The sequence below is a fragment of the Mauremys mutica genome, chromosome 7 (genome assembly GCF_020497125.1).
Source record: "Mauremys mutica isolate MM-2020 ecotype Southern chromosome 7, ASM2049712v1, whole genome shotgun sequence".
Lineage (NCBI taxonomy): Eukaryota > Metazoa > Chordata > Testudines > Geoemydidae > Mauremys > Mauremys mutica.
Genome location: NC_059078.1, coordinates 85,125,824 through 85,137,614, shown reverse-complemented (window position 1 = coordinate 85,137,614; position 11,791 = coordinate 85,125,824). Strand labels below are relative to the sequence as shown.

Genomic DNA, 11,791 nt, shown 5'->3' with positions numbered 1-11,791 from the left:
CATGATACTACACACTTGCCTCAAAGTATTCATTAGTTAATTTTCTAAAGTACTTTTAGATCTTTAAATGAAAGATGCTATGTAGGTTTCCTTGTTTGTTTGTTTTTTATGAAGGGCTCTACACTGCTTGCTAAATTGGATTTGAAGCAAGGAACTGTATAAGTTCCATTAGCAAAAAGATAGAAGTTCATTTATTTAATTAACTGCAAAAGGGTATTCAGATAAAAGAGGAAGCAGTTTGAGTGTACATCATGGTTGGGATTCCAAAAGTTGTCCTTGAACAATCTTACACTGGTCCTTAAAATCTCCCCTCAGACCACAGTGCTCTAATCCTGCACTTGTCTGGTATCACACCATCTTAAACCCCTAAATCTTTTATTTGTCTCAGGATGAGATTCATTTTCTGAGTTATAAAGTTATAAGGGAAGGTCTCATGAATCTTCAGTTTCATATTCAAGAAATACTACACCTACCAGTCTATATGAAATACAAAATTGTATGTATCCACTCCAGATAAGATTACATAAGCAGAGCTAAGTGAGAAACGTGCAAAGTTTGCTTGCATTTTGCCTGGATCCAGGCAGTATGATTAATCTCTTACCTGCAACAACACACACAAAATATCATAGAAATTCACAACACAAAAAGAAATGGGAAAATATTTTTGAATTTTTTTAAATGTCGTAATGCACTTTCATTTCCTCATGAAATACACATGAGATCAGAGGTAGTTTAATGGCATGTGATTTCTAACACTAATATTAAGACTTAAAATCCCTTTTACTTACAGTTTTGGTTTAGCCAGTACTGGAGGGGGCTCTTTTGTAGGTGAGGTTGGCTCTGGTATTTTCATTGTCTGTCCATTAATCCTCTCCTGGAAGTAGTGTGGTCTAACCTGGTTTGCAGATACTCCTCCATCTTCTGATGATGTTTCACTTCCTTTATCATCTTCAGGCAGTTTAAAGTGCACTCGGAGGCCTATCTTAGAACTTGACCTTGGTTCATTGTGGTTCACAAGGACCCCTTCTAATTTAGGTTTTGGGGGCTGATCCACCAATGGAAGTGAAGGGATGAGTGGGATAGGATGTTGTTCAGCAGCAATTAAGTTGATTGAGCTCATTGTATGAAGGGCAGCAGTGTTGCTATGGTCCTCAGGCCCTGAAATGGCAAATATTAAACTTATGCTGTTACTTAAATTTGGTGAATTAGATTACAGTAAAATCATAACTGTTGCAGTTGGGAAAGCTCAGGTTAATGCCTTATCTAGCTTTGGAATGAATTGTTTGGCTATATTCATACACATACCTATTTCTTAAACTTAACAGAGAATATTATAAAGAGAGAAAAAAAGAATCTTTCTACAATTGGAAAGATCTAGAGGTGACCTACACCCTTGTTCCCCAATGAGTTCGCAAGCATCTTCAGAATCAGTCAGAAAAATTATCTAGCTTTTATGGTTGCAAAGAAAATCTTCCGAACATGGGCAAAATGCAAACTAATGCTGAGCTGAGTCTTTTTTCCATTTATTGATGCGTTAGCCAGCTGCTTTGTATCTCAGAAGCTCAAAGCAGGTGAGTGGCAACTGAGGATCTGGGCCAACATGTTCGTTGTGGGCTTTATATTATAGTAAGAGAACTGGTACACTGGAGAGACTCGAGAGAGATTACAAAAAAGATTATTGATCTAATCCTGAGGCCAGTGAGAGTTTTGCTTGAGAAAAGACTGGTGCAGGATTTGTCCCTTCATGTCCTACAAGGATGGACAGAAGTACTCTAACTGGAGAAGTGAAGTTCTGAAAAGACACAGCAATCTGCTCTATATAGTATCACAGCCTGATCCAATTATATGTACTTGCAAGAAAGTTACTAAAAATTCTCTCTTACCTTTAACAGTTAGACAAGCGATGCTAGAGACAGTGCCATATTTATTGCTTGCAGTACATGTGAAACTCCCAGAGTCTTCTGAAAACACCTCAGCAATTACCAAAGTGCAAATCTCTTCTGAAATTCATCAGCAGAAATATTAGTGTTTTATAGCCCATTGTAAGTGAACTCATGCTAATCAAACACATAAAGGCCTTGCCTCCATTAGGACATTTTCTAAAAATTTCCCACTATTGCTAAGACTGATTCAGCTTCACCACTGTTAACAATGTTGGCAGCCCTAGCATAAGTTGGCTACCGGCTGTCTTTGGCAGGTCTGCAGCAATTGGTGTCCATCTATAATAGGACTCTAACACTGCTTGCACAAGTGAAACTGAACAGGTGTTAGCAACATTGGGAATGTTTTCTAAAATGTCCTTATTACAGTTGCCAACTTTGTAATATTTAAAACCCAGCCACTCCAGGAGGATTGCCAGAACCTTCCCCGCCCCCACCCTCCCAGCCTGGGGCCTCCATTCTCCCCCCATGCCCTTCCCCATTTCACGTTACCTTGGGGGGGGAGGTGCTCTGTCCTCCCTGGCGCCGGCTCTCCCTGCCACGTTTGGCCACCCTCCCTGGCAGCCAGGCCTGAGTGGGGAGTGGGACAGAGTTGTTCCCAGTCGCTGCTCTGTGCAGCATAGCCAGCTGCCTGTGAGAGAGCCTGGCTGTGGAGGGGCGGCAGTGGCAGCCTGCTACCTGCCTGGGCTCAGCTTCCGGGGACAGGAATAGGGTTGCCAGATATCTGCTTTTCAACTGGAACACCCAGTCTAAAAGCTCTGGTCGGCACTGCCGACTGGGCTATTAAAAGTCTGGTCGGCAGCGCAGCAGGGGCCTGGGACTAAGGCAGGCTCAGCTGCCTGCCCTAGCTCCACGTGGCTCCAAGAAGCAGTTGCCAGGTCCCTTCAGCCCCTTGGTGCATGGGCTGCCAGGGAGGCTCCACACGCTGCCCCCACCCCCAGTGCCGGCTCTGCAGCTCCCATTGGCTGGGAACCGTGACCAATGGGAGCTGCGGGAGCAGCACCTGCGGGCGTGAAGGCTGCATGCGGAGCCTCCCTGGCCACCCATGTGACTAGGGGCTGCAGGAACCTGGCAGATGCTTCCTGGGAGCCGCAGGAAGTGCCGCCGGGATCCTGCACCCCAACCCCCTGCTCCAGCCTGGCGTCCCCTCCCACACCCAAACTCCCCCCAAGAGCCCACACCCTGCACCCCCTCAACACCCAGCCCTGAGCCATCTTCTGCACCCTAAAGCCCTCATCCTTAGTCCCACCCCAGAGCCCACACCCCCAGTGGGAACCCTCACCCTCCACACCCCTGCCTCAGCCTGGAGCCCACTCCTTCACCCTAACCCCCTCATCTCCAGCCCTACACCAGAGCCCTTACCCCCAGCCAGAGCCCGCCCCTCCTCCTGCTCGCTGAATCCCTTGGCCCCAGACCGGAACCCCCTCTTGTATCCCAAACCCCTCATCCCTGGCCCCACCCCAGAGCCTGCACCCCCAGCCAGAGTCCTCACCTCCCAGCCCCTGTACCTCAACGCCCTGCCCCATCCTGGAGGCCTCTCCAGCACCCTGAACATCTCATTTCTGGCCTCACCTGGAGCCTGCACCCACAACCCATACTGCCCCCTGACCCCAACCCCCTGCCCCAACCCGGAGCCCTCTACCGCACCCCAAAGCCCTCATCCCCAGCCCCTCAGAGCCCACACCCCCAGCCGGAACCCCCAACCCCCCGCCCCAGCCCAGTGAAAGTGAGTGAGGGTGGGGGAGAACAGCGACGGAGGGAGGGGATATGGGGAGAGTGGGGGCGGAGCCTTGAAGAAGGGACAGGGCATGGGCAGGGTCATAGGGAAGGGGTGTTCAGTTCTGTGCCATTAGAAAGTTGGCAACCCTAGACAAGCATGCCAGGGGGAGAGAGGGCTCTGGCTCGCTCAGTCACTGTCCCCAAAGCTGAGCCTGGACGGGGGGCAGCCTGCCACTGCTGCCCCTTCCCTGCCAGGGTCTCTTCCAGGCAGCGGGCAGCGTCCTTGCGGCCAGAAGAGGCTCTGGTCCCACCAATTCCACTCCCCGCCTGGGCCAGCTGCTGGGGGGAGGCACTCGACCCTGTATGTCCCTCCCCCCGCTGCAATGCGTCACCTAACCACACTTTCGGTGTCCGGTCAGTGTTTCTGACCGGACACTGCCAGGTGCCCCTTTTGACTGGACTTTCCAATCGAAAACTGGAATATATACAAGGTTGGAACACAAGTTCCCCTTCACTGAGGAGCTTAAAATTTAATTTAAGCAAATACAATGGGCCAAATCTTTCCAAACTGCAATCAAAAAGGCTTTTAAGGCCCCAAGATAGGTGGAAAAATGGGCGCAGTTAGCTGGAAACAGTTTAGGTACAATCATCCTCTGAGGTGAAAAAACTATACTTAGGGCCTCAAATTTACAGACACAGTTTTGCACATGGAGTGAACTGTGCCCACAGTCCTACATCAGAAAGTCACTCTTTCTGTACCATGGAGACTTATTGTGGGCACCAAATTGTGAATATAAATTTGGTAATTTTGTTTGAAAATCAATCTGTGACTATGCTGTTCCTGGCTGACCAGTGTCTGACATGTCTTGGCAGCTGCCGCAAGCTGATAAACACCCATCATGGTGGGATTGTTTGTATTTAATCAAGCAGCAAGGTTGGATAGCATTTCAAGATTATATAAGTCTGGGCTGACATAATTTTCTTCAAGGACCAGTGAAGGTTTTACTGTTGCTTTGCAAGAACTTTCCCAGGAAGAATGGGTATTGTATCTTCTATCAGTATCTTGCTGGGGACGGGAGGGTGACCACGGCACATTTGGATTTGTTAACCCTTCTTACTTATTGGGAGAAAACAGTAGTAGTACAGAAATTACTTGCCAATGATGGTAACAGAATAATAGTTCATTATAATGCTAGTTTGTAGTATTATAGTACCTAGTTTATGCTAAGATTTGCTAACCACTGCTTATATGGAAATCCAGATTCTTTTTGAATGAGCAGTGGATGATGAGTCAGTGGCAACTGCACCCAGCTGATTACCTGCTAACAACTGCTTCACATTAAGCAGTGATATCACTAGCTGATAAATGATGGCATTGGTGGATTCTGGTGGAAGTTCCATCTAGTCATTCCTGAGCTGAAGTGAAAGCTATTGTGGAGCAGGAGAAAATGTAGGAATCCACAGGGATTTGTTGGAGACTTTAAAACAAAACAAAAAACCTCTCTGCAAGGGGCTGAGGGCAAAAAAAAAAGCTAAACTTCTTATTTATAAAAATGTTTTCAAATGTACACCTTTATTCTTTAATAATTAAAGTATCATTAGAGCAGAGACTTCCTTATGGGGACGCAATCACAAACTCCAAATCTTCTGAGTTTTTGTATATCTATTTTTGTATTTCTAAATTACACTGTGAAGGGTAGCCCATGCTCAGCCCAGGCCCCTGACATTGTCAAAACCAGCCGCTGACAGGATTCTCTGATGTCAGGGGTCGAACTTCTGATGTGGCACTCTCAGATTTCATTTGTTGGGAGCAGGGGTGGTCAGAGGTAATAGCTGACATGGCTAAAACATCTGAGACAATGCTCCCTGACTGGCAAACTGGATAAAAATAGTCTATTCCTACATCATCTGATGTACATTTGACCCCAAGAAAACAGGGGACCTTAATACAGACTATTCCATTCATATTTAGCCTGTGAGAAAGAATACTTGGGTCCCAGGTTGGGTCAGATCAGAGCAGAGTGGAGGCCTTATTGTTTTCTTCTAAAATGAAAGAAGTTACTTTGCTTTAGTGGGTTTTCTCTTTTTCAGAGCTTCTATACTTTCACCTTTATGGAACACTGTACAGTAAATAATATTTGTGTACAATGGATAGAAGAAAAGTCTATGTGAAATTTACTTTTTGTGTTCAAATGCAGAAATTTGCACCCAGAAAAAATCTGCAGCTATGAGTAAAAATTACCACTGACCTTATTTGTTTTCATTGTTAGAATTCTTTTTATTTTATCTTATTAAATCCTCATGTTTATATAATCCTAAAGAAATAAAACATTAGATTATATTTACCTGGCTCAGTCATAGATCGAGGTTCTATAGGGGAAAAACAATAGCAAAAGAATTATTGGATTGAATATATCATTAATTTTATGAATATGCTTCATTTTTCTCACTATGACCCACTATGAAGCGATGTCTCAGTTCTCCATTCACTGTAACATACCTTTCAATATACATTTCTGTTGATGTGCCAACAAAAAAACCTGAATTTTTAGAGTCAAGAGAATAGCAAATCCATAAAGTGCATCCTCCTGCTCTGGGCTGGTCAACAGAGAGTAATGTTCCAATTAACTCTTTGGAACAGCAAAAAGAGATTATCCACATTTTGAAAATAGGTGTTTGTAAATCCATGTGTATACACAGACCTGAAATTTTACTGATTATTTACCACAAATGTGTGCAGTTTGTGTGTGAATCAAGCTAACTGCATAGGCAAATAGGTAGCTAGCAGTCCATAAACACCAATATACTAGGGGTTAACATTAAAGATTAAACACTTCTCAGTTGATGGGATTGTACAGAAATGGAGTAGGAGACAAATAGAGAAAGAATACAGACAACTGGGAAACAGGCAAAGGAGGAGTAGAGGGAGATGGAAGCAAAAGACAGCAGTAACATAGAACTCAAAGAATCTATGTAAGGCAAGGAAGACAAAGGAATATTTGGTCGCAAACTCAAGAGAAACAAAAACAAAAAACAAACAAATGGAAATTGCGATTGCTTGTGTCCCCACTCTAAAGTGCAGTCAGATGGGGAAAGCCATAATCTGGCTCTTTATATTTAGGTGAAATCAGCATATAGAATCATAGGTACTGACTTTCTGATTTCCCCGGGAGTGCTCGACCCCTGCTTTGCCGCAGGCCCTGCTCCCACTCTACCCCTTCCCCCAAAGCCCCACCCCATCCCGCCTCTTCCCTCCCCATTCTTCCCCCTCCCCCAAACGCATCCTGTCCTCTCTCTGTCTCTTCCTGACCCCGCTCCTCCCCAGCGCCTCCTGCCCGCCGCTGATCAGCTGATCAGCGGTGGGCAGCGGGTGCTGTGGGGAAAGGGGAGGAGTTGATTGGCAGGGTCCGCTGGTGGGTGCTGAGCACCCAGTATTTTTTTTCATGGGTGCTCCAGCCTCAGAGCACCCACAAAGTCAGTGCCTATGTATAGAGTGTTACAGTGATGTCTCCAAGGAGCTGTGTCTACTCTGTCCATTATTCAGGAAATCAATCTGAATATGTAGGACTGGTTAGACTGGAATCCTTTCCCAGTCCTTCCTCAGTAAACCCCACAATAAAACAATGTGAATTCTGACAACTAAATTCTAAATCAGAACTTCAGAATTGGGGCCCACTAGCAAGGACTCTACTTATCACATAATGAAGTTGATTATCTTCCACTGATGTACAGGAGAGCAAGCTTCACCCCATGGAAGAGCACACAATCTTTGCATTGTTGTTCATGACAGGCATTCTGCCACAGGACACCAATTTTAAATTGCAAATAGCACCTACTGAGGAGATGCTCTGAATGAGTACATCCCCTTCACTACACCCTTCCATGAAGCACCACGCACTCTTTGAGGCAACACTGGCTCCTTGAGGGATCCCAGAGAAGTGGGACTTGTGTGTATCTTGAGCCAATGCAACACTACTGCCGATGGGGACTCTGGTCTGTCAGCATAAACCATAGTTTAATATAGCTCTATGCATTGTAACCAAACATTCCAAGAGCAAATATGTCAGCATTTTTGTTTAAATGTCTATATTATAGCAGACAAAGCATTTCCATGCAGGAAACATACTTTTTTGCAATATTCTAAAATCTGGAGAATCTTGTATTAATGTCCCTTCTCTGTACCATTCAACCTTTGGAGAAGGAGCTCCTTTCACCCTGCACTCAAAGACAACCAGCTGACCCTCAGAAGCTGAAATATCCTGTAGCATCTAAAATATAAAAAAGATCAATACATAGTTTAATGATTCTGGAAGTAAAACTGAGTCTTATGACTTTGCAACATATTTTTAAAAAAAATCTGATAGACAAGAATGCTGTAGATTTCCTTTTTGCTATATAGCAACAGTAGGAAACAAAGTTTTAAGTTATGTATGCATAAAAAATTAGTTGACTTGTTTCATTTTGAAATGTGTAATCAAAACAAATTACCTTTGTAAACACAGGAGCAGCTATTAAAGGTCTTCCATCCAATCCTTGCAAATAATTAGTGGGGCTTTGACTCTGGAGGTTAAGAGACATGCAATGGTGAAGTTTAGATATACAATGGGTATTATGCAGTACACAGGAGAAACATACGATATCCCTCACACTTCAAATGGAATCTACTGTAAAGTCAGAACACTCATTACCAGTCTATTTAAATGTTTTACCTTGAAAGTGTTTTCTGTTCACAAGCTTATAACTGTTCCTTAGTTCAGGATAAGTTATTCCCAAATTAACAGGGAACATCCTCAAGTTGTTGCTGCACTGAAACATCCTTGCAGTTATATCAGTCCTTGCTTGACTGGCTACTGTATATCACCCTGCTCTGACTGGCTACTGTCCTCAGAACTTCGTCCATTTACCCACAATAAATGGCTGCCTCAGCATCTGACTGGACCCTCTCATAGCCCTACCTCACATAACCCCAATCTTGTCACTATCTACTCATGTTGCTTCTCTGTGTCCCTTGAAAAAGACTTATTCCCCACACCCTGCCCTCTGACCACCAACCCTATATCTATTCTAGCATTTAAAAAAGTGTAAAATATATCTGCAGTACCAGTAGTAGCAGCAGTGGGAGTGCTAGCATAGGTAAAACTCTAGAGATACGCCGAGCACGTAAGCACACTGTGCTGTCTAACCCTGGTCATAGCAAGTCTTCTTGACAGTGGTAAAAATGCTGGGAGCTGGCAGAGCCCTGAGCTAGTGCTCCCACCATTGTTACAGCTGGTGGAACTGACTAGGTGTTACTAATCATGGAAAACATTTTAGAAAAAAGACTAGACCTAAAGAGTAATTCCTCTGACTGGTTGAGACAGTCCATTATGAGATTTGTCTTTAGTAACTGGACAACTATATTTTAGCAGTGTGCACTTCTAAATTTAAAATAAAATAAAGTAGACAATGAATTGATATGGCAGATTTGATTATACCACAGTTAAGCATAGTAACATGCAGAGCTTTAAGACATAATATACAAAAGTTTTCTTCTAAAACTACTGGCTGTTCATTTTTAAAAGTATGTTGAATGAGTTAATCTCCAAATTGGATAGGGAGCTTTATAGGGTGAAAGATAGGCTCTCCACAAGAAAATCTTAGGAGAAATCCTATCGCCATTTCAGTCAATGGGAGTTCTGCCATTGATTTCCATGGGGGACCCCTTGACTCTTCAATCCAAATTTTGGATTGCAGATGTGAAAATATATTCCACCCAGGGCCGGATTAACCATTAGGCTAATAAGGCTATAGCCTTAGGCCCTCCTATTTTTTAGGCCCTACTGGTCAGGCAGGGGGCGCGGCCAGGGGGCTGGGTGAGGGAGGAGGGGGAGAGTAACTTTGCTTATTTAGTCCTGCTGGAGCACTCCCCTGCCAGCAGGAAAGGCAAAGCATCCCCCTGTGGCTAGGAAGTAGCTCAGCCAGCAGCCATCACTGCACTGCAGGAACACACTGACAGGTATCCACTGGTTAACACTGGTGACCGGACACTAAAAATCCAGTTACCACGTAGGGTGACCAGATGTCCCAATTTTATAGGGACAGTCCTGATTTTGGGGTCTTTTTCTTATATAGGCTCCTATTACCCCCTACCCCCTGTCCCAATTTTTCATACTTGCTGTCTGGTCACCCTACTACCATGGGAACCGATGCCAGGCATGGGTGTAGTTTAAGCAGGCATTATCCCCCCCCCCTCCTCCTCCTCCTCCTCCTCCCATCCCCAATTTCTGCGGAGCTCTGCTTAGCTGTCAGGGAGAGAAGAGGCTCCCTCTGTCCCTCTCCTCCACTGATGCCGGCAGGCATCTCCAGGATGCTGCCTTCTGGGTCCTAGTGCCCATCTTAATCATCTTCTATGTGTGCTGGGTCCCGTTTTTGGACAACTGGTGAGTGCGGGGGGGGGGGGGGGGGGGGGGAGCGGGGCAAGGGGCCGGCTGGGGGAAGAGGCAGTACCAGAGTGGTAGGGTGAGAGGCTTGCACAGAACCTGCACCCACTCTATCCAGCTCCAACCAGAACTAGTGCCCCTCCCATGTATAAGGAACAAATTCCCACACATCTGTAGGAAAAACAAAACAAAACATCCCATTCTGGATACCAGTACTTTAACTTTTACAGTATCATCCATCGAGGGGCTTCAGATTTATGATGCACTGTGTTCAATACTGTACTGAACTGTACTAAAAATTTAAAAAAATCCAATTTTTTTTCTTTGATGTACTTTTCTGTACAGGGATGCACAGGCAGCCAATTTCTTTCCTTATGCTCAGCTTAGTTCCACAACACATCTTTGTACTTTTAAGGGGTTGCAAAAGTACTGGAGGAAGCTCAACACACAAAGTTGAAGGTTTCTCCCTCCCCTCTCCCTCAAGGATTTTAAATCCACTTGTTAGCAGGCTATGATAGAAAGACTGGGTGAATAGGCTAAAGGCAGGTTCTGTTGATTTACTGGTACTCTAGCAGTTCAATCCTTCATAAAAGTACCTCACATTTGATTTCTTTTGAGTTTCATTCCAAAAACTTAAAGTTAAATAAACCTGGAGTTAGTCCCCATTTTTCTGCCCCAACTCAAACTAACTTCTTTCCCAAGTGGAAAATGTTGGGTAAGCATGGACTGTGATTTGAGGAAGGAATGAGACACAGGCCAATTCCTGCTGACAGTGACACCTGTGAAGCCTTATTGACTTCAGGGAGAACAGGTTTTTGCACAAGAATAGATTTTGGTCCCTTCTGCTTTTTCACATCTGGTAGAAGCAGAATCTCATTCACTTTCCTCCCCTAAACTCTGAGCACTTCAAGGAAAAAATAAGCAAGGTCTGCTTGATTTACACATGCAAATGAAACAGGAACACCAGCCTTAAACAAACACCAGACCTGATGTAACAAGGGTGTCACTACAGCAGCCTTGGTTGGACTATTATTTTGAAAGATCCTTAATGGTTCATTTAAGATGCTGCTTTTCAGTGAAGTCTTTTTGTTCAGGGGGACAGAGAATACAACAAGGAATAGCTCTGTTTTGTCAACTCCTAGTCATTCAAAAGCTGAAAGGCTTTAGATTAAGTTTGTTTAATGTTTTTACAGTGATTTTGAAGAGCTAACATAGTACAGAAGTGCTAAATATTATGACTGGGCAACCATCTAAAGATCTGTGTCCTTTCTAGCTGTTACCTTTTTCTTTCAGAAAGCTTAAAACAAACAAATGCAAACAGTAAGGGGCTGGTGCACACAGAACTCATGCTTAAAAAACCTCATGTCAGAGCTGCTGAGCACACATTCTAGAATAGATAATACTTAGTCCTGCCATGATTGCAGGGGACTGGACTAGATGACCTCTCAAGGTCCCTTCCAGTCCTATGATTCTGTTCTATGATTTTAACTGTGGAAGAGCTTGGTGACAGAATGGCCTGACATGGTGAATCACTGGAGATTAACTACACAAATTCATGCATCCGACGAAGTGGGTATTCACCCACGAAAACTCATGCTCCTATATGTCTGTTAGTCTATAAGGTGCCACAGGATTCTTTTCTGCTTTTACAGATCCAGACTAACACAGCTACCCCTCTGATACTACACAAACAAATAATATTTGTTTGTGTAG

The 11,791-nt window shown here is 44.3% G+C and overlaps 1 protein-coding gene across 2 annotated transcripts in view; it reads right to left on the bottom strand.

The window, feature by feature from the left end:
* MYPN (myopalladin) overlaps window positions 1-11,791 on the bottom strand; it is an 88,432-nt gene that overhangs the window by 40,695 nt on the left and 35,946 nt on the right. The window contains exons 6-10 of one of the 2 annotated variants that reach the window (XM_045023479.1): window positions 8,148-8,219; window positions 7,786-7,927; window positions 6,006-6,029; window positions 1,884-2,000; window positions 789-1,158 (exon numbers count right to left, since the gene is read on the bottom strand). In XM_045023479.1, coding sequence (XP_044879414.1) covers window positions 789-1,158; window positions 1,884-2,000; window positions 6,006-6,029; window positions 7,786-7,927; window positions 8,148-8,219 — 725 coding nt within the window. Of the gene's footprint in view, window positions 1-788; window positions 1,159-1,883; window positions 2,001-6,005; window positions 6,030-7,785; window positions 7,928-8,147; window positions 8,220-11,791 lie in introns of those variants that run through there. The other variant, XM_045023477.1, reaches the window with a different exon arrangement.